At 54.0% G+C, this 18,458-nt stretch overlaps 7 protein-coding genes across 7 annotated transcripts; 4 read left to right on the forward strand and 3 right to left on the reverse strand.

Annotated features, from left to right (window-relative positions):
- Positions 1-501: 501 nt before the first annotated feature.
- On the forward strand, positions 502-1,466 carry POSPLADRAFT_1045540 (hypothetical protein; the record flags this gene model as incomplete). The annotated part of the gene is made up of 5 exons (XM_024478789.1): positions 502-618; positions 702-796; positions 889-966; positions 1,226-1,286; positions 1,359-1,466. 5 exons carry the CDS (start codon positions 502-504, stop codon positions 1,464-1,466), a joined length of 459 nt encoding a protein of 152 aa, XP_024341304.1.
- Positions 1,467-3,210: 1,744 nt separating this feature from the next.
- POSPLADRAFT_1045542 (hypothetical protein) lies at positions 3,211-5,663 on the forward strand (the record flags this gene model as incomplete). Its single annotated transcript, XM_024478790.1, has 8 exons — positions 3,211-3,288; positions 3,313-3,442; positions 3,499-3,585; positions 3,637-4,506; positions 4,548-4,577; positions 5,257-5,285; positions 5,390-5,468; positions 5,614-5,663. The coding sequence occupies 8 exons, from the start codon at positions 3,211-3,213 to the stop codon at positions 5,661-5,663; spliced, it is 1,353 nt and encodes a 450-aa protein (XP_024341305.1).
- A 140-nt stretch (positions 5,664-5,803) lies between these two features.
- POSPLADRAFT_1045543 (hypothetical protein) lies at positions 5,804-6,752 on the reverse strand (the record flags this gene model as incomplete). The annotated part of the gene is made up of 6 exons (XM_024478791.1): positions 5,804-5,881; positions 5,934-6,162; positions 6,223-6,286; positions 6,347-6,433; positions 6,486-6,669; positions 6,729-6,752. 6 exons carry the CDS (start codon positions 6,750-6,752, stop codon positions 5,804-5,806), a joined length of 666 nt encoding a protein of 221 aa, XP_024341306.1.
- A 297-nt stretch (positions 6,753-7,049) lies between these two features.
- On the reverse strand, positions 7,050-8,763 carry POSPLADRAFT_1138346 (hypothetical protein; the record flags this gene model as incomplete). Its single annotated transcript, XM_024484897.1, has 3 exons — positions 7,050-7,703; positions 7,756-7,827; positions 7,930-8,763. The coding sequence occupies 3 exons, from the start codon at positions 8,761-8,763 to the stop codon at positions 7,050-7,052; spliced, it is 1,560 nt and encodes a 519-aa protein (XP_024341307.1).
- An 881-nt stretch (positions 8,764-9,644) lies between these two features.
- POSPLADRAFT_1168686 (hypothetical protein) lies at positions 9,645-11,034 on the forward strand. Its single transcript, XM_024488020.1, has 4 exons — positions 9,645-9,790; positions 9,851-10,030; positions 10,088-10,601; positions 10,665-11,034. Exons 1-4 carry the CDS (start codon positions 9,702-9,704, stop codon positions 10,860-10,862), a joined length of 981 nt encoding a protein of 326 aa, XP_024341308.1. The 5' UTR covers positions 9,645-9,701; the 3' UTR covers positions 10,863-11,034.
- A 103-nt stretch (positions 11,035-11,137) lies between these two features.
- Positions 11,138-12,846, reverse strand: POSPLADRAFT_1180142 (hypothetical protein). Its single transcript, XM_024488732.1, has 8 exons — positions 12,778-12,846; positions 12,683-12,725; positions 12,270-12,623; positions 11,994-12,216; positions 11,873-11,936; positions 11,713-11,815; positions 11,476-11,651; positions 11,138-11,402 (listed from the first exon to the last, which is right to left on the reverse strand). The coding sequence occupies exons 1-8, from the start codon at positions 12,817-12,819 to the stop codon at positions 11,232-11,234; spliced, it is 1,176 nt and encodes a 391-aa protein (XP_024341309.1). The 5' UTR covers positions 12,820-12,846; the 3' UTR covers positions 11,138-11,231.
- A 247-nt stretch (positions 12,847-13,093) lies between these two features.
- POSPLADRAFT_1032840 (hypothetical protein) lies at positions 13,094-18,336 on the forward strand (the record flags this gene model as incomplete). The annotated part of the gene is made up of 17 exons (XM_024476889.1): positions 13,094-13,217; positions 13,246-13,309; positions 13,342-13,606; positions 13,664-13,796; positions 13,827-13,921; positions 13,983-14,150; positions 14,209-14,382; positions 14,427-14,792; positions 14,836-15,020; positions 15,072-15,219; positions 15,269-16,061; positions 16,115-17,599; positions 17,656-17,670; positions 17,726-17,864; positions 17,918-17,964; positions 18,016-18,100; positions 18,153-18,336. The coding sequence occupies 17 exons, from the start codon at positions 13,094-13,096 to the stop codon at positions 18,334-18,336; spliced, it is 4,470 nt and encodes a 1,489-aa protein (XP_024341310.1).
- Between the last annotated feature and the right edge of the window lie 122 nt (positions 18,337-18,458).

Below are 18,458 nucleotides of genomic sequence, written 5' to 3' on the forward strand. Positions count from 1 at the left end.
CGTGGATATCCAAGTCGCGCTTGCCTCGCTTATGTATCCAGTCGCACTGCAGGTTTGCGTGGTCGTGCACGAACGGTCTACCTCGCAGGTCTCTGGCAGCTATGGGGCGACAGGGCGACAGGACGAATGCATGAGTACTCACTCTCTACCCTGAGCACACCGCAACTGCTATCAACTCTTCGAGGTATCGCACCAGTAGGTGAGATGCGAGTCCTCCCTCATATGTGCTGACCGTGTCTCGGTAGGAACAATATCTGAATACCTTCCGTATATCCGCGACTCTGGGAAATCGTGATATTCCTCGCGCGCGTCGGTCTCGTATACCTCTGGATAATCCTCTATCACTCATAACCAGGTTTTGCTCACAGATGCAGACGCGTTATTGACATTGACCTTGCGTATGAATACGCTGCGCCCGCCCCTCTCATTGAAAGCCGTGTTCGCTCACAAGCATTCGCTCGCTCACATCTCTACTGCTACTATCTAAGAAGCGGAGACAATATGTCTGAGCATGGCGAGCAGATGTACCGTCTGAGTGACAAGCATCCCAGTATACCAAAGGAAGAAGATAGGGACGCTTTCGTGAGCACCAGAAACTCGTCCCTCGCAAGTGCCTTGGTATGTTCTGTCAGCTATCGATACCCCCCTGCGCTCACTTTTGGCCTGCACTTAGACGCTAAGAAGCTCAGTGCCGTATACAGTACATACCGCCAAAGAAGGCCATTTCGCAAATTGTGCACGCTGTGCGCCTGCCGCTCGAGCAAGGAAATGGGAGACTTGTAGTGCAAATTCCACAGTACGTTCGTGCTTCAACCGCGTTGCGCGGGTGACGAATCCGGTTCAAATCTTCCGCGCTGTAGAATGCGTATGCCTTCTTGAGGTTCTCAGGGGTCCCAGCCTCGCCTTCCGCAAACGCTCGAGCCCCGCGTGCAGTAGCCAAGAGGAGACGCCCATCCTCTTCACAAGGTAAGACACAACAGGCTGCAGGCACTCCTCATTTAGCTCGAGCATGGCCACAAAAGGAGTAGTGTAGCAGCCGAGCGACATAGGGATCGGCAAGGGTTAGGGTAAGCACGGAGAGCATCAATGGGAAAGGTTCTTTTACACCTTTTACAAACTCACTTCATGCGAGCAGAGTCTTTATGTTCGTACTCAAACTGCGAACGCATGCGGCGAGCGACTGTCCGCTTGTACGTTGTCCGGAATGGATGACATACTACAGTAGGCCGTCGAATGCCCAGATTCATTGCAAGCAGCAAGGTATCGGAGAAAATAATTCACCGCGGGTCCGTACTCGCATAAATGTGGCCGCGGCCGCATTGATGCAATCAAGAATTCTACTCAATAGCCATTGTTAGGAATTCTACGCAGTAGCAGTTGTGGAGGAACTCAGAACCGAGATCCAATTGAAGAACATTCGACGGCGGAGAATCAGACAATCTAGTAATACGGTTGTCAGCCCATGATGTAAACCCATCGCATCACGATGTTGGTATATATTGATCACACCTTTTGGTCTTGGATTGTACATTTACAGCAAGAGTACCTCGGAAGACAGCCCAAAGTGGTGTTGAAATCCTTTCGGGCTCAGCGCTGCATGACAGTGTTGTGCGAGTCGTCGAATGATCGTGCGACTGTCGTTTAGTCGCATGATGTCAGTCGAAACGACTACAAACGACGACGACTGTTCCCACGGCGGCGACTATTCCCACGACCATTCAGTCACACCTGACATTAGAGGCGATGCGGGAATGGAGGGAGATTTGGCCACAAAATAATGTACACAACAGGATGTGATGTTAGCAAGATATGTAAATGAAAATACATGTATATCCTATTGGCAGAGACTCAGCACTCAGTCAATACTATCTTCTGTATTGAAGATGAGAAGTCGAGAAGCTCATACAACTCAACTTCATCCTGCAAATATGTCCAACCCTCTTTTCCATCCTTGCGGTGAAGTCGAATAGATCTCTCAATGACAGAGAGAGGCAGCCAAGTAAAGTCATTGGGCCCCCTCATCCCTTGATCCGATGCCTCTTTGGGACTCTTCGGGCGCCTGCGTACCAGAATTGCGCACGTGAATATCGGGCCGTGTCTGCGCAAGCCGTGGGAAAGGTCGGCGCGACTTTTCGACTGTCGTACAGTCGTCGATTAATCGCCCCAGTCGTGGGAACGACTGGGACGACTGGCAGACGACTGGCCCAACACTGCTGCATGAACTCCCCTCAACCGGAAACAGGCTATATATGTACTTTGTATATTCAAGTATATCAGAATGAAACATTGAGACGTAATTGGTTGACGATTCATCGTCAAGGGAATTGGGAGAGTAAATGAGACCCATTTGTCTTATTGTCACGAGGTTGCAAAGCCTCAGCATGGAAGCAACGGAGCAAATTTGGGCCCGTCGGTGACATTGAACGGCCTACACGAAACATTCTAGCGAACAAGCAATGATAGCCCCCATATGTCATTCAGGATGAATTGAAGATGGAGCAGAAGCTTCGGTTGGACACGGCAGCGGCACAGGTCTTGCCGCCCATCACGCTTAGTTCTCAAATACCTTTGCTGAGAGCTTTCCTTCAACGGGACACGGGCTCGATCTATAGGTTGATTAGCTTCTGGTTTCCCACCTCAATCTGTGTGTAGACTTTCCACGGGGGGATTCATCGTCATTGAAATTTCTACCATAGGGCTGTATCGAAACGAGTCACGGTGCTGGAGCCTAAAAGGGATTGCCCCAGCGTGCTGCCATCTGGGAAGTGGGAAACATATAAACTTCATTTGGAATAAACTAGCTCATGTATTTGATCGGAGAACACGTGTTGCCGGTGACTATGTCGCATCGCAAATTGTGGGTAGTGCCCCACAATTAGGACCCTTGTAATGTTTCACCTTATTCGTAATCCTGTTGCCAAAGGATTGATCGGGAGAGCCTACGAAACTCGCTGAAGCGAGTACTGAGATGGAATGTGACCTTGCGTTGATTTCTTGCTGTCAAGGACGGGCACGTAATCGGACGGACAAACAACCCGCAATTGCTGAGCGGAGGGTCTGGAAGTCATGAGTCCATTCAGAAAAGTAAACAAATTTTGTCACTGCTTCCATAAGGGAGGTCGAAGACAGCTCAGAACTGCATCCTAGTGGGGTTATTTATGACATGCGTACCTTCTGGAACATACACAATGAACCACGTTGCTAGACACCATGCTGCTAGACACCATGCTGCAAGAGTGTCATCTGGCTCTACGTTCCCCGCCTGTCAGAACAGTGCCCAAGTTGCAAGTAATTTCGACAATGAACACGTAGCGCCTGACATTCGTCTTTATACCGCTCGGGGTGAAGAAAGCCAGCATCGCCAGTGCCTGTATCGTGCCTGTTTCTGTGCATTCCGACTCATATCTGCAAGCTCTACCCTTAGCGATGTCCTCAAACAACGGTAAGCTCTGCCAAAAGATATGTTGTGAGCTATTCCGACTGGCCTTGATGATACAGAGACCCGCTCTGACTATACCGGAGCCGTGAAAGCGACTGGAGATGGCGAAGTACTTGGCGTGCTCCCGCAGTTGCCTCAACCCCGAGGTGAGTGTCGACATCCTTGTATTCCGCATGACCTATTGACGGTCGAAGTAGCGGATGTTGAGACCACTTACCTACTTCCGAAGTGGCTCTACATTCGTGACATCAGTGATCGATACCTGACCGTACGGCCTGGTCCTGTGTATGGCACCGCGACACTTCGCAGCGGCGACTACGACCGGAACTCGATTTTTCAAGCCGTTCAGAAGGGCAACGGATGGTGGCGAATTATAGGAAACAATGGGAACAGCCTCATGCGCTACTATTCCGGCTGGCTGAGCTGCGACGGAACAGAAGGAAATGGAACCCTCCTACTGCAGAAATTCATTACCAGCGCCGACGGTTCCATCTACCTGACCGACAACGCAGGCCCAGGAGGGATGTACTTGTCCGCCGACCTCGATAGCCATGGGCGCCCTCTCTACTACAACTATATCAAGGACAATTCCCGCTTTCGAATCATACAGGCCGCTGTCAAGAATGAGATCTACGACGTCAAATACGACATCTCTGGAGCCCAGGTCCGCGATGCACCTCCCTTAATCGTTCTCAGCACCTCCGTGCGTAATGACTCGGACGTTACCGTTACCCAGACGCTGTCATACCAGTACTCCAAGTCGGAGACTGGCACCTGGAATAACACCGCAGGAGTAACGCTCGGAGCATCGGCAACCTTCAAGGCCGGGGTGCCCTTCATTGCCAGTGTGGAATGGGAGATATCCGTCTCTGCGTCATACTCCCATGAGTGGGGTGGCTCTGTCGGGACGGAAAAGGTGGTATCGGAGTCGACCTCCGTGACTGTGCCCCCGCATCAGAAGGCACAAGCCACGATTGTCGTGAGGAACGCGCAGATCGATGTCGGATTCTCATACAGAGAGGAAATTTTATATGCAAACGGGGAGAAGGAGGACCTGCAGAAGCAGGGTGTGTACAGAAATGTGGACTCTTACCATGTCGATGTGCAGCTCACCAACTGGGAGCCCACGGATTGACCAGTGAGTTGTCCGCTTTCTCCGAGCTCCTCAGGCGCTCGTATTGACCTAGTGTTCATCTAGACGAAGGCCCGTAAGTACTGACTTCGCATTATAATTCTTCTCGAAATGAGTGTCCGATACTGTACGATTAGCACGTGAGCGTCGGGGAGATGTCCTATGCTTTGAATTTGATTGAACTGCGAATGCGATTGATCTGCTGGAGTAAACTCAGAAGGCCAGGAACCACTATCCTCTGTATGGATGTGCCGCACGCTACAAGCCTCTTCTCGCCTAAGGTAGGGATCGCAGGATCGCGTGTCACCGCGGGAAATTCAATTGACGATGAATAACCCTGTGAAGTTTCATCAATACAATTTGTTTCATAAGGGCAAGGTATGGAAGCAAGCAGATTCAACGAAGAAGAAAGGCCTTCACGTCTTCGTCCCCAGTATCAGAGGAGAGCATAGGAGAAGCATGAGGGTGGAGGGTGGGGGTTGGGTGGGGGTTGGGTGGGGGTTGGGTGGGGGTAGGCCACTAAATTGCTCGAAGATCATTGAACCGGAGTTACCAGTGGATGTCACAGCTCGTTTTGTGCAATGTTCACCGGAGGATGCATAAAAATGCCACAATATGGCGACATGCCCCGTACGACTGACCTGGTGATATAGCATGCAGTCACAATGTGCCAACGTATTTCCAGGTCCTCGTGCCGCAGATATTCGCGACATGGTGCGGCCTGGGTGTCGGAAAACAATGTACTACCTGCACAAATGGCATGACCGGCCGTCAAAATCATCGAAGAGCGTTTCATTTTAATGCTCTTGTGAGTGCAGCGTTGCCTTATCCCCGCGGAGGCAATCGTTGATCATGTCTCTGGCTCCCTGAGACAGACAGAATTTCGAGAGTTTGTAGGTGTGTCCATTGAACATCAACTACGGCAGCAAGTCGTACATTTAGTAGTGTTCCCTACTTCAAGCAAGCATTACTTACACGATTAAGGGGTCGCAGTTGTTTGCGATGTCTATCGGTCATAGTTCACGAACAAGACACACGTCAGCTATGAATCGATACGACGCGGGAGCGTTGCTCACGCAGGCACTGCGTTAGACTGAACGTGCCGATGGGGGTACAAGTTAGTAGACTCCTCAATGAGGCGGCCTCTTCGTATTTGTAGGGGTTAAAAATCAAATAAATGCGCAGTCGGTACAGCATGATGGCTGTGCCAGTACAAAGTTTATTCAATGTCTTCAGCCTTCCTCCATGGCTTCGACGCCGGCGTCCTTCCACCATGACACAGGCCCTAGCCCCTGCTCCGCTATCGAGCACTGCATATAGTTATAGCGCAATTTCTTCAGGTAAATAAGGCGAGGGTCTCACCGTGATCGAATACGGCGGTCTCCGCGCCTCGAGCTGCACCTGCTGCACGCCCTCCGTCGCCTTGGGCGGCCCGGGCTCGTCGTCGTAAAACTCGTCCGACTCCACGCGCACGCGAACGACTTCTCCCGCATCGACGTACATCCGGTCCGCGGTCGCAGAGTCGAGCAGCTCGTGCGAAGACTTTGCTTCGGAGCCGGGCAGCCAGAAATGCGCCCGCTCGTTTGGATCACTGAGACACGCGAGCTAGTCAGAAGGCGTTGGCGTAGGATATGCAGGCCGGGGCACGTACAATGCCGACGGTTCTGGCAGGTATATGAGAGGGATGTACATGTCGTCGAAGAAGCCGACCGATACTGCGAATAACCGTATCAGACGGCATAGTTTACAGTATGTGCTATACCCGTGCTGCTCACATCGTATGCCGTCTTCATCTGAAGACTTCACCTTCGCGAGAATCACCTCGGAGGCAAACGGTCTGAAGACCGTCATACGGAAAATGACTGGCAGCGTCTCTCAGCGACCTCGCGGCGTGCAACATTCCAGGCTGCGCACCTTTATACCACAAGAACCCGTCCCCATATCTCACCTTCCCTTCGCCCACCTCCGCGAGGTCAAACACGCATACACACAGCCCGACCTCGTGCAGGATGCGGTTCGCATACTTTTTGTTCAACTCGTTCGTGATCGCCTGTTCTGGAGGCACGTTGAACTGCGACGGGTGTACCGCGACAGTGTCCTGTCTCGACGGTAGGTGAGTGCGGGGGACTGGGAGGAGAGTCAGAAGCTATCAGGTACCTTGATGATGGACAGGACGAACATACTCGTCGTCACAATTACAGGATGTCCAGTTTTGCCTGCGAGTTTCCAATAAACGTGTGAAAACTGTGCGGGATGCGTGTATTCTCGATGCGAGCAAATAGACTGCAGAAGATAACAGGGAATAAAGTACGACAAGCAAGTGTTCAAACGGAAGTGGGAGGAAAATGCTATTGGAGCGCCCGCATGGCTTGCCGATTTCGAAATCACTCAAATTCAATTCCCTGAATCACTCCGGACAGTGGCAGCCACATGAATAAATTCCCAAAGACAAAGACAGCAGTTGCATGACTACTCAATCTACAGGCCTGAGAGTCGCTGCCCCGCACCATACCAGACACCATGGAACCCGACCGGGTACACATGCGGCATCTCAGCGCGCGCGATTTCCGTCATCTCCTTCGCTTCAATCACGACCATGCTGCTCCGCATCGTCGTCTCATCCAGCGTCACGCTCAGCAGCACACCGTCGTCCTCGTCCGTCCCGCCCGGGCGCGGCACGAAGATCGGCTCCGACGGCGTGCGCTGCGGCGCCCGCCACGCCTTGCTGCCCGCGCCCGCTGGCGCTGCCATGTCCAGCTTGATGAGCCCGTCCGCGAACGTGTGGTGCACCTTGGGGTCTTGGTTGGTAATTCCGTACGCGTACCGGTACGGCTTGTGGTACGACGCCGGCGCGACGACCGGCAGCTCGATGCTCTGCGACTGCGGGGTCGTGAACTCGACGATGGCATCGCGCGCGATGTCGGGCGACGGCGCGGAGGTAGGTGAAGGCAGGCGGAAACGCCTGGCGTAACCGACGGCCATGTGGTTCTGCGCGTTCAGGTCGCGCAGCTTGTCGAGATAGAGGTTCTGAAGGATGTTTGCGCTCTCATAGATGGCCATGTCGACGACGATGTCTCCTGTCTCAGGGTCGTCGAATGCGTTGAGATGATGGAAACAGAAGAATGTAGGGGTCTGGCAAGATATTGAGCCTTGGCCTTGACAAATGACTGTAAGGACGGCTTACCTTGTATCTGGCAACGATACCGCCATTCTCACGATCGACTACATAAAATTTGGCCTCGGTTTTAGGGTCCAACTCCGTTTCAATGGATTGGGTGTAGTTCTTGTTCGCGAGTATTGCTGCCCCAGATCTAAACCAACAAGTCAGAACACGTGAGGAGAAGCAGATGTTGAATACGCACTGCTTGAGGTGCGACCCCCATACGCAGAAGACGACATACCTCCCCGTCATCGTGATGGAGTGGATGTAGGCGGCGGGCGCGTCTTTGACTTGAGCTAAAATGACAGCCTTGCCGTCTGCGGTGCCTATCTTGAAGATGGTGTACGTGGGGTACTGACCGCCCAACTTGCCAACAAAGTTATAGAAATCACCCGTCTCTTGATCCCGACACCCATGCGCGGCAGACAGCGGGCCCTGAAGCCGCTCATCTAGGTCCTCGTACCTCGCATTGGCTACAGGATCCAGAGTGACAGGGTCGAGGAGCTGCAGATACACACTATCACTCTTCGCGACGATATACCGCGGGCGAGAGGACGTCCCATCGGCCTTGAGGTCGTACTTCTCCACGTCCCATCCAGGCATGTTAGGGCTTAGTGTGACAGACACGTTGGCTAACGGGTCGCGCACGCCGTTGATTCCCTGGTACGTCGTGAAGAACTTGCGAAACACGCCCTCGCACGGCTCCGGCAGCTGCCCGAAGCTTGTGCGCGGATACAATCCCGTGTCTGCCATAACCTGCTCGAGGTCCTCCGCGCCCTTACGCGAGCGGTACGTGACACGGGTGCCGCCAGGGTGAATCTCGAATGCGTGGTGCATCGCGATGCCATCAAACCAGTGGTGGATGTCGACTGTGCGCGATGGGTCGGCCGTCGTGGATACACGGTAAGTTCCCGGACCCGTGCGATAGAGCACGCCGCTGACCCAGGGCGGGATGGTGCCGTGGATCTCCAGGTCGATAGGGTCGCGCACTTCCGGTGCATTCTCGAAGGTGGCGGCGAAAGCTGGAGCCATGTTGCGAGTGAATTCAGAGAAAAGGGGGGTGGTGTGGAGGACTATGCGTTGAAGTGTGCGGTGAGGAGTATAGAAGTGGGCTTCTTCCACAGGCCTTATATACTCTTGGAGACCGTACGACATGGGCGTGATTGTACCGGGTAGAACAAGGCCTGTCGGCTCCCGGTGAGCGCATCACTAAGCAATGCACAGTCCATCAAAAATCTCCAGACAGGGACATTGCTGTACGTTACATACACGATAGTGTTCAGGTGCCCGTCTCAAACAGGGGGATGTGACGTACCATGTCCTCGAGAAGCAAACTCGCATCTGATATCCTTTCTCCCGCTTGAGAAGCAGGCTCGTATTCGTATCTTCCTGTTGCTCGAGAAGTAAAGGGCCGCAGTTGTCCAAGTGCGCTGTACATGTATACGCACAGCCATGCGAAGGAAAACAATGTGTGACGAACGCTATGCGTTGTGCCGTAATTAGAAGGAGACATGGCGGCTAGCAGCTCATTTATGACGTTCGAGACATATTGCCTGGGGGTGGTTGAAGGTAACATCCCTTGAAAACCCTCACTGTCGGTTGCGATGAGTACGGAAGCTTGCAGCGCCCTCGATAGACGCTATATGCGAGCGCGGCTGCCTACAAATCAAGGCGATCCTGATGGGGATAACTTGATATCACATTCCTGAAGGTTGTTGTCTGATCATCCAGAGTCTGAGCTGATATTTTCAAGAGAGGAAATCACGCCAGCTTGCGAGACGGGAGACGAGAGAGAGAGAAGGCGGAAGTGGGGAAGATACACATTCTGCGTTGATCTAATCTTATCTGTTAGAAATTTGATGATTTGCCTGCGACTTGCCGAGGTCGATCGTACCGTCTTGCTTACGGTCACCATCTCCGAGTCTGCTGGCCATCTTTCCTCAGACAAACCCAACTAGAAGTTTGCTGCCATGGCCGATGCACCACCACAACCTATAGCGAGTTCCTCCAAGAATGGCATCCTCCCAGCAAAGCCATGGCAGCACTTCGTAGCAGGCGGGTGAGCATTTCTTTCGATGCAGGTACTCTATGATATTCTGACGTAGAACAACGAGTGCAGACTCGGAGGCATGTGTGGTGCCATCGTCACTAGTCCTTTTGACGTCGTCAAAACGCGCTTGCAGTCTGACCTGTTCAAGGTCAAGCACACGTCGCTCGGTCTAGCTGGCAACGGTGTCGTTGTTGCGCCTCATAGGCCAAACCTCCTATGGCATTTTGTAGAGACAGGGCACATCATGCGGTGAGCATTCTCTTATTTTGGCTTACTGGACGTACTCAATGGCACTATGACGCTCAGCGACATTTACCGTGAAGAGTCCTTGCGTGCTCTCTTCAGGGGCCTCGGGCCGACGCTCGTCGGGGCCATTCCTGCCCGCTCGATCAATTTCTTCACGTATGGCAACGGAAAGCAGATCATTGCCAACCATTTCAACCACGGGCAGGAGAACTCGTGGGTGCATCTTTCCGCCGCGGCGTGCGCGGGCGTTGTCACTGGTACGATGACGAATCCGATCTGGGTCGTCAAGACGCGACTTCAGCTCAGCCAGTCATCTGGCGAGCGCGTGATGGGCGGGTCGTTGACAGTCATCAAAAAGATCCTGCGTGAGGAGGGCGTGCGCGGGTTCTATAAGGGTCTGAGCGCGAGCTATCTCGGCGTGACGGAGGGCACGATTCAGTGGACGCTGTACGAGCGGCTGAAACGGCTCACGGCGGATACGCAGAGCAAGAGCGGAGTTCAGGAATGGCTAGGCATGCTCGCGAGTGCGGGGACTGCAAAGTGCGTCGCGAGCCTGATTACATATCCACATGAGGTGCGTGTCTTGTTACTCTCTTGTACGCGAGGGCGCGCTGACGAAGATTCATTATGTGCACAGGTCCTACGGACACGATTGCGACAGCCACTCGTAAATGGCAAAGTGAAGTACACTGGCCTCCTGCAGACGTTGCGGCTCGTGATCGCAGAGGAGGGCACGCGTTCTCTATATGGCGGGCTCAGCGCCCACCTCATGCGAGTTATCCCGAATGCTGCTGTCATGTACTCCATATACGAGGCCATCCTGCGCTTCGCATGACCCTTCCGCCCGTTTTTATCTCTTCGCTATGCTTCATATGTATCATATATCCGTACATTATCCTTCGTTACATCGCATCGTAGAGATTACACCCCACTTAGGTTCACCAGTCAAAAGTAGCCCTTACTGGCATGCAGGATGTATGCCTATAATGGACGTCCATAACCACCGGATTCTTGCTCGTCAGTCCCTCCGTGTCACAGTCTCTTGTAAGTGCAGGGAGTAGACATTTCCTTCAAATGTCATCATTGCACCAGATATACTGGGCGCTGTGTATGCAAAGAGCACAACCTCTTCTCGCCTGTGAGAAGTATGATCGGGGCATCCATTGTCCTGTTTTACATGTACACAATCTTATTCGCGTCCGCTTTAGTTCTCCCCCCGCGCGAGCTTGTCCACAGCGCGTGCGCCCTGCTCGAACCACTCCTCCCGCGTTATCCAGAACTCCTCCCGGTTCTTCATGATGTCCGCGAGCACCGCACCGCCGAGGAACACCATGTGCTTCCGGCGCGGCGGGTCCTCGATGCGGATCTTGAATTTCTGCAGCGGCGGGCGTGTGATCAGCAAAGACGGCCCAGTCGTGACGACGGAGGGGAGAGGCGGTAGGACGCACGTTGAGTCGCGTGGGGTCGCCTTTGAGCACATTTGTGAGGTAGAGCTGCTTCATCTCCTTCTCCAGACGGCTAGGCAGGCCGGGGTACATGCTCGAACCGCCGGAGAGAACGATGTGCTTGTAGAGCTCGGCGCGGACGTCTGTAGCGGCGGCCTGGATTGTTTGGAAGAGCATCTCTGCGGGCGGGTGCCAAAAGATGAGTTCATGGCAGGCAGGAGGTAGGTGCGGGAAGCGTACCGGCAACGCCTGGCTGCTCGACGTCGACTAGATGTGGTTGGAACATGCATTCAGGGGCCTCGAATCGCTCCGAGCCGATTTTGATCACTCGGCCGTCTGGGAGCTGCTCTGTACAGTCAGAATGCGGGAAGCATACTTCGCAGTCTTGTAGTTATCTTACGGTATAGCTTTCCACCAGGACAGTCGTCTCTTCAGACAACCGTGTGTCGAGATCGAGATCATAGCTGCTCACTGGTGTTCAAGGACAGGTCCCGGGATTATTCCACCTGCTAAATACGCACCTGACATAACACAGCTTCTCCTTGATCTCGCGCACGGTCTCGAAATCTGCTGTCCGGTTGAAGGCGTATCCCCGCATGAGTAGCAGCTTGATCAGATAGCGCGTGACGTCGCGTCCAGCGATATCCAGTCGTCGTGTGAGATGTGGGAGAGAAAATCCGTCGTAAACGGGAACAATGTGCGTAACACCGTCGCCAGAATCCACAACGACACCTGTTGTAAGACCTATCCGCGGAGTATGGGTCATGTATCCAGGATGTGACCTCGGCGAGACATACCTTGCGCGTAGAGCGTCAATACCGCCTGAATGGCCACGTACACTCCGCCGAACCCGTACTCCTCGAACATGACCTGGCACATCCGCTGGCGGTTCGCCTTCGGGTTCATGGGCGGTTCCGTGAGGAGCACTTTGCGCCCCTGCGTGTTCACGCGCAGCTTCTCATCAAACGTGTAGTCCCAGAGGAGCTTCATATCCTCCCAGTTGCGCACAATACCGTGCTCCATGGGCTGGGTGACCTGTAAGTAGTTGCGGTTCTCCGCAGCTTCGTCACCGATCATAGTGTCCTTAATGACGGCGGAGCCGACGCGCTCCTCTGCACGCAGGATGGGACGGCCGACAATTGAGGGGAATACTAAGTAATAAATAACCGAGTTTAGCGTACGCCAGACTGCGTTGAATAGATATACGCACCATGCTCGGGGAAGTTGGAGCCTGCATAGCCCACTTTCACGAACTGCAGCACGGTCAATCGGCGCGTAACCATCAGGCCTCTCAGAATGACTTACACCAGTACCGTTGTCAACGACTAATGGCACTGAAGGATCCATGGCTGGTCGTGAATGAAGGACTGAAACAGGTTCGCGCACGAGCTAGAATAGGTGTCTTATGCGGTGAATGTCAATACCGACTCGATCCGGTCAGTTGATGGGCGCTTAAACGCAGTCACGGCCATCAATGAGACGCGCTCAGACGCGACCCAAGTCTCAAGCTTGCGCTTTCCCCATGGTCTTCAAAGCTAGCCCCATCTTTCAACGCGTATTCTCTCTTGAAGACTAGCGTCCAAAACATCATAGGATCTCCTCGGTTTTCGTCGACCTTAGGATGGCGCGCGGTGGCGGATCTCCCCTTCCAACCCCTCTGCCAAAAGTCTCCTTTGTGAAGGTGCAAGACGGCTACTCGTCGCGGCCCGCGGGTGTCCACGACAACATAGCGAAGGTGTATGGATGTGAGTGGAAACCATTCTACATATGAAGCTCTCAGCTATAATCCCCCAGACAATGATGGGTCCGACTTTGAGCGACCACAGCACTATCTTAGGTACATTGGTGAGCAACCTGAGCTCTATCCAGCCACTATCTCCGTTGCTCATCATCCGAGTACCTAGAACCACTAGAAAGCGAGCTCGCTGAGCAAGTGGAGTATGATATGGACGAGCAGGGTCAGTTCAACTACCGCCTATTGCTCCCGCCTCAATCTCATTGCGTCTCGGGGCGCGCAGATCAGGAGTGGCTTGATGCAGTGAATGCCGAGCGCAAGAAGCTGCAGCTCGATTCCGTCTCGTACGAGTTCTTCGAGATCGTTATGGACCGCCTGGAGAAGGAGTGGTTTGATCTGGTATGCATGCACGTTCTCTTGCCAGAATGATCACCAATGCCGAAAAGTGCTCTGCAGACCAAGAACGTACCAAAACCTGACATGGCATTACCTTCGGAAGATTCAACGTGTGCTATATGCGATGATTCAGAGGGCGAGAACACTAACGCCATTGTGTTCTGCGACGGGTGCAATCTTGCGGTCCATCAAGGTAGGTGTAATGAAACAACGTATATAACAGGGTTTGAATGCGCTGCAGACTGCTATGGTGTTCCCTATATTCCAGAAGGTCAATGGCTCTGCCGTAAATGCACCGTCTCTCCGGAGAATCCTGTGGTAAGAAGTGTATCCATGTTCTTATTTTGTGAACAAATGCGTGATTATTGTATGATCACAGTCATGCATTTTGTGCCCTAACGAAGGTGGCGCCTTCAAACAGACAGCGCATGGTGACTGGGTGCACTTGCTCTGTGCTATCTGGGTGCCGGAGACTCGCGTTGCAAATGACGTCTTCATGGAGCCCATCACAGGCATTGACAAGATATCCAAGCAACGCTGGAGACTAGTATGCACCCCGTCATTTCTGGCTCCTGCTTCGTACTGAGCATACCCTGGGCCCGTAGAAATGCTCTATCTGCGACGTCAGAGAGGGCGCTTGCGTTCAATGTACTAAGGCCTCCTGCTTCTTGGCGTTCCACGCAACATGTGCGCGTAAGGAGAAGCTCCTGATGCCCATGAAGGCCACGCAAGGTTCTGAGGCGCCGACGCTCGCGTGCTTCTGCGAGAAGCATCTCCCCGTACGTTCACTATGCGTAACACACTGTCACGCCTCTAATCTCAGAACCAGAAAGAACAGGCTGACATCCGCGACGCCGCGCTTGTAGCTGAGCGCGCTGCCGAAGGTGAGTGCGGTGACGAGAAGAACCCGAGCCCGAAGTCGTCCAAAACGGCACGCGCGTACGCCAAGACGTACAAGCCTGGACCGCCGCTCGTGCCCCACATCATCGTCGAGCGCATTTTGCAATATATCACGAGGCTGAAGCTGCGCGAGAAGCGCGAGTTCGTGCTGCTCGTGTGCAAATACTGGAGCCTGAAGCGCGAGGCACGCCGGGGCGCTGCGTTCTTGAAGCGCCTGCACTTGGAGCCATGGACGGCATCATCGACTGGGAGACAGCAGACGGAGGAGGAAAAGACAATCAAGCTGGAGGTATGTTAGGAAGAGAACAAACTGGAGATGACTGTGCTGACAGGTTACCTCGACGCAGTACTTGAAGCGCTTGAGGCAGGATCTCGACAGCATGCGGAAGATTGCTGCCCTGTGCCAGGATCGAGAGAACCAGAAGCTCGAGCGCGTCCATACAATCCAAGAAGTTCTGAATATCTTCTTGTTTAGACACGAATCCACGATGCGACTTGCGTTTGAGAGGATCAGAGGGTAAGCGCGTGATGCCGCTGCCATGCCGTATATCTAATAGTTCTCGTACAGTGCAGACAGACAGGGTGTCTTCCAAGATCCAGTGTCGAAGGCAGATGTTCCCGATTATTACGACATTATCCAGCGTCCCATGAGCTGGAGTGTCATAGATCGTAAGCTGGACGGGCACGAATATCTAGACCTCCGCGAGTTCAAGGTAGTTAGTTGCCTCTAGAGACACACGCTCATGCTCACTGTGGCTTTGCTAGGACGATGTTAACCTGGTCATATCGAACGCGATGACGTACAACAAGCCAACCACTCCGTTTTACAAGGTCGCCCAGAAGATCCAGACGACAGCTGAGCCCATACTCGCTGAACTGCATAAGCTCTCCTCTCGTCAGGCGCCCCATGACCAAGGTGTGGAGACGCAGGAAGTTTCCCTCTCGGAAATTGGTGACCTCGAGCCACCGCTCCCCATCATCGACATGCTCCTCTCCGACGAATCCTTCAAAGAAGACATCGACCTCATTCTCAACAAAGACCCACTAGCCTCGCTGTACAGTTACGAGCTACCCAAGATGAAGCCACCACCACCGCCACCACCGCCGCCGCCGCCCAAAATCAAGATCGACCGCAGAGCAGCGCTCGCACGCAAGCGACAGGAGCGTATGGACAAGGGGCCGGCTTTCCGGGCACCGCGAACGCGTCGCGCGGCCGCAGTGTACGCGCAATTCGAGGAAGAGGTGGGAGAGCAGACCCCAGCTGTCGGCACTGCTGAAACATCTGCTACTGTAACTATAACCCAACCGGAGGCGGGCCCTTCGAGTCAGCCCGCACGGGCAGAGGGCAGCACCCCGTCAAAGAGCGGAAGAAAGCCCAAACGCAGTATACAACCAGGTACACAAGTAGAGGCACCTCAGATGGTGGAGGGTTTGGACTCGCGGCAATCGTTCGCTATGTTCGACAAAGGTTGGATATTGTCGCCAGACACACGGCGTGGCAACAGGCCACGTCAGCCACCGCCCCCGACTCCGACTCCGAAGAAGAAGGGCAAAACAAGTAGGTCGAGTTCGCCGTGTATATTTTGTGCCTTCCTGATATTGGATAATTAGTCGTGGTTCGTGGCAAGTCACATTTGTCCGCTTTCAGCACGACCGCTGCCGAAAACGAAACTCTGCTAGCGGCAGCTCCCGGCGCACAGACGCTGCCAGAGCAGGTGGATACATCTATCGCGAAGCCGCATGAGCATGTTATCGCCGAGGCGGGCACATCCAGTGTGTCCGTCGAAGAGCCGCCTGATATTCACATCGAAGACGTATCCGCTGGCCCTGCACTCGAGACGTCTGACGAGCCGATGGACATCGACCAGCCAAGTGTAGAGCCGCCAGTTTCTGCTTCAGATATCAAAGAGGCACGGTTACCGGAAGAAGCGGAGTCACAGCAAGCAGAGACACAACCCGACGTGCAGACTGAGGTGCAACCCGAGGCACTCCCAGACATGCAGACTGAAGTTCAACCCGAGGCGCTCCCAGATGTGCCACCCGAGGCACTCCCAGAAGATGTGCAACCGTTAGACATGCAGGCAGAAACACAGTCAGAGGAGGCACAACCAGAAGCACAACCAGACGTACAAGCAGCTGCAGATCCTGCGGCGCTGCCAGACGTACCGCCCGACGCGCCAATGGACGTACAAGTAGAATTGCAGCCAGAAGTAAAAGCAGAGATACAGCCTGACGTACAGCCTGAAGCTCCCACCGATATGCAGCCGCAGGTAGAACGAGAGGTGTCCCCGCAAGCCCTGCCGGAAGCTCTGCCGCCGCCACAGCCGGAAGTCCAATCGTCGGCCCAACCGGAAGCACAACCACAGATGGCAGCACAGCCGCAACTGGACGCACCAGCGCAGCCCGAAATGCAGCTCGACGTCACACTCCAGGTCGAGTCTGAGGCATCCGTTGAACGTCCCGAACCTCAACCCACCGTCGTCGATGTGCCGGACACGCCCGCGGTCCGCCGCGAGAGACTCGCGCGTCGCAGATCGGACAAGCTGCGCCTGGGCTTGGAGCCCGCGCCACAGCCTGCCCCGGATGCTATTTCTCCTATCGTGTCAACCCTGCCCGATGGGCGCACAATCCGGCGGGAAGGCGACATCGTTGTCATTGAGGAGCTGGACACGCCAGCCATACGCCGACGGAAGCATTTGCTGCGCAAGATCGAGAGAGCGCGGTTGGAGGCTGAAGCAGCAGCAGCAGCTGCAGGGATCGACCCGCACGCGCCAGCGCAGCCCGGCGCTGGTGAACAATCAGTCGCTGGAGTTTTGCAGCCCAGCGAGCGTGCAATCGTGAGCCAATTTGCAGAGCTCGAGGACGTCGATATGGGCTCCGAGCTGTCGTCATTGAGCGACTTGAGCGACGAGGAGAGGGAAGCCCAGGAACCCATCACGCCACCGCCACCGCCACCACTACCACGGCCGATTCAGCCCATCCCGAGAAGACAGTCAACGGTTGTACCACTGGTAGGGAAAGGGCGGGAAGACGCAATCCTCGAGCGCGGGCTCATACAGCTCGAACCGGGTACAGTGCTGGAGGGGGGCACCCTCGGTGCGTGCTCATTCACTTTCAATGCGCCATTCATACTTATTTATTAATACGTGTAGTATGGGCAAAGATGGGTGAGTGCATCGTGGTGGGTTGGAAAACGAGATCGTGGACTGAGATCGGACTTAGATGCCTTTCCATGGTGGCCTGCTGTGATTTTCGAGTCGGACGATCCTTATGTCCCGCCTGAAGTCTTCCGATTCCATAAGGCACCACAGGGAGGCGATTTGACGCACCTCGTGCGATTCTTCGACAAGAGGAACTCATGGTACGACCATCTGCACGCATGAGAAGTTATACGTTACTGATCGCCGCTCGAAGGCAATGGGTCCCTCTTGAAAAACTGCGCATGCTGGGCGAGGACAATGGTGTGTAAGACGTGTATTCGTCGTCTTTCCAGCGTTGAAGGAATCTTGCAGAATTCGATGAGTTGATGTTGACGCACTCCAAGCTGCAAAAATTCAAGCATAAGAAGGTCTGCCAGGAATGTAGAGATGCTTACAGGTGTGTTTCATCGCATTAAGAATTTAGACATGCAATTGACAGCCTGCGTCAGGCGTGCGATGGCTGAGAAGGAGACCGACGGCGAAGGCGACCACGCTCCCGAGTCGGAGGATGATACCATGGCCATTGTGAACGAACCCCCCGCTATCACTGAACCCCCTGCAGAGGTGTCAACATCTGTAATGATACAAGATGACGGCCTTGGAGGAGATAGCCCGATGACGGAAGTCGAGTAGAGTAAGCGTTTCCAGCTCACTGTAGCGCTGTTGTTGTATTGTGTACTCATCTATTAGTTGAGAAATGATAAAATTATCTCTCAGAACGAGACCAACTTTGATGGTGGTCAAGCAATCGTGAT

This window comes from Postia placenta (assembly GCF_002117355.1).
Source record: "Postia placenta MAD-698-R-SB12 unplaced genomic scaffold POSPLAscaffold_4, whole genome shotgun sequence".
NCBI classification, from domain to species: domain Eukaryota; kingdom Fungi; phylum Basidiomycota; class Agaricomycetes; order Polyporales; family Adustoporiaceae; genus Rhodonia; species Rhodonia placenta.

Bases quoted from the DNA above. Each gene is read 5' to 3' on its own strand.
- POSPLADRAFT_1180142 (XM_024488732.1), bottom strand. From the start codon at position 12,819: ATGGATCCTTCAGTGCCATTAGTCGTTGACAACGGTACTGGT. The intron at 11,816-11,872 runs GTAAGATAACTA...TGTACAGAGCAG, and splicing joins TCCTGGTGGAAAGCTATACC to CTCCCAGACGGCCGAGTGAT. The intron at 11,652-11,712 runs GTACGCTTCCCG...ACCCGCCCGCAG, and splicing joins CGAGCAGCCAGGCGTTGCCG to AGATGCTCTTCCAAACAATC.
- POSPLADRAFT_1168686 (XM_024488020.1), top strand. From the start codon at position 9,702: ATGGCCGATGCACCACCACAACCTATAGCGAGTTCCTCCAAGAATGGC. The intron at 9,791-9,850 runs GTGAGCATTTCT...CAACGAGTGCAG, and splicing joins CAGCACTTCGTAGCAGGCGG to ACTCGGAGGCATGTGTGGTG. The intron at 10,031-10,087 runs GTGAGCATTCTC...TATGACGCTCAG, and splicing joins GAGACAGGGCACATCATGCG to CGACATTTACCGTGAAGAGT.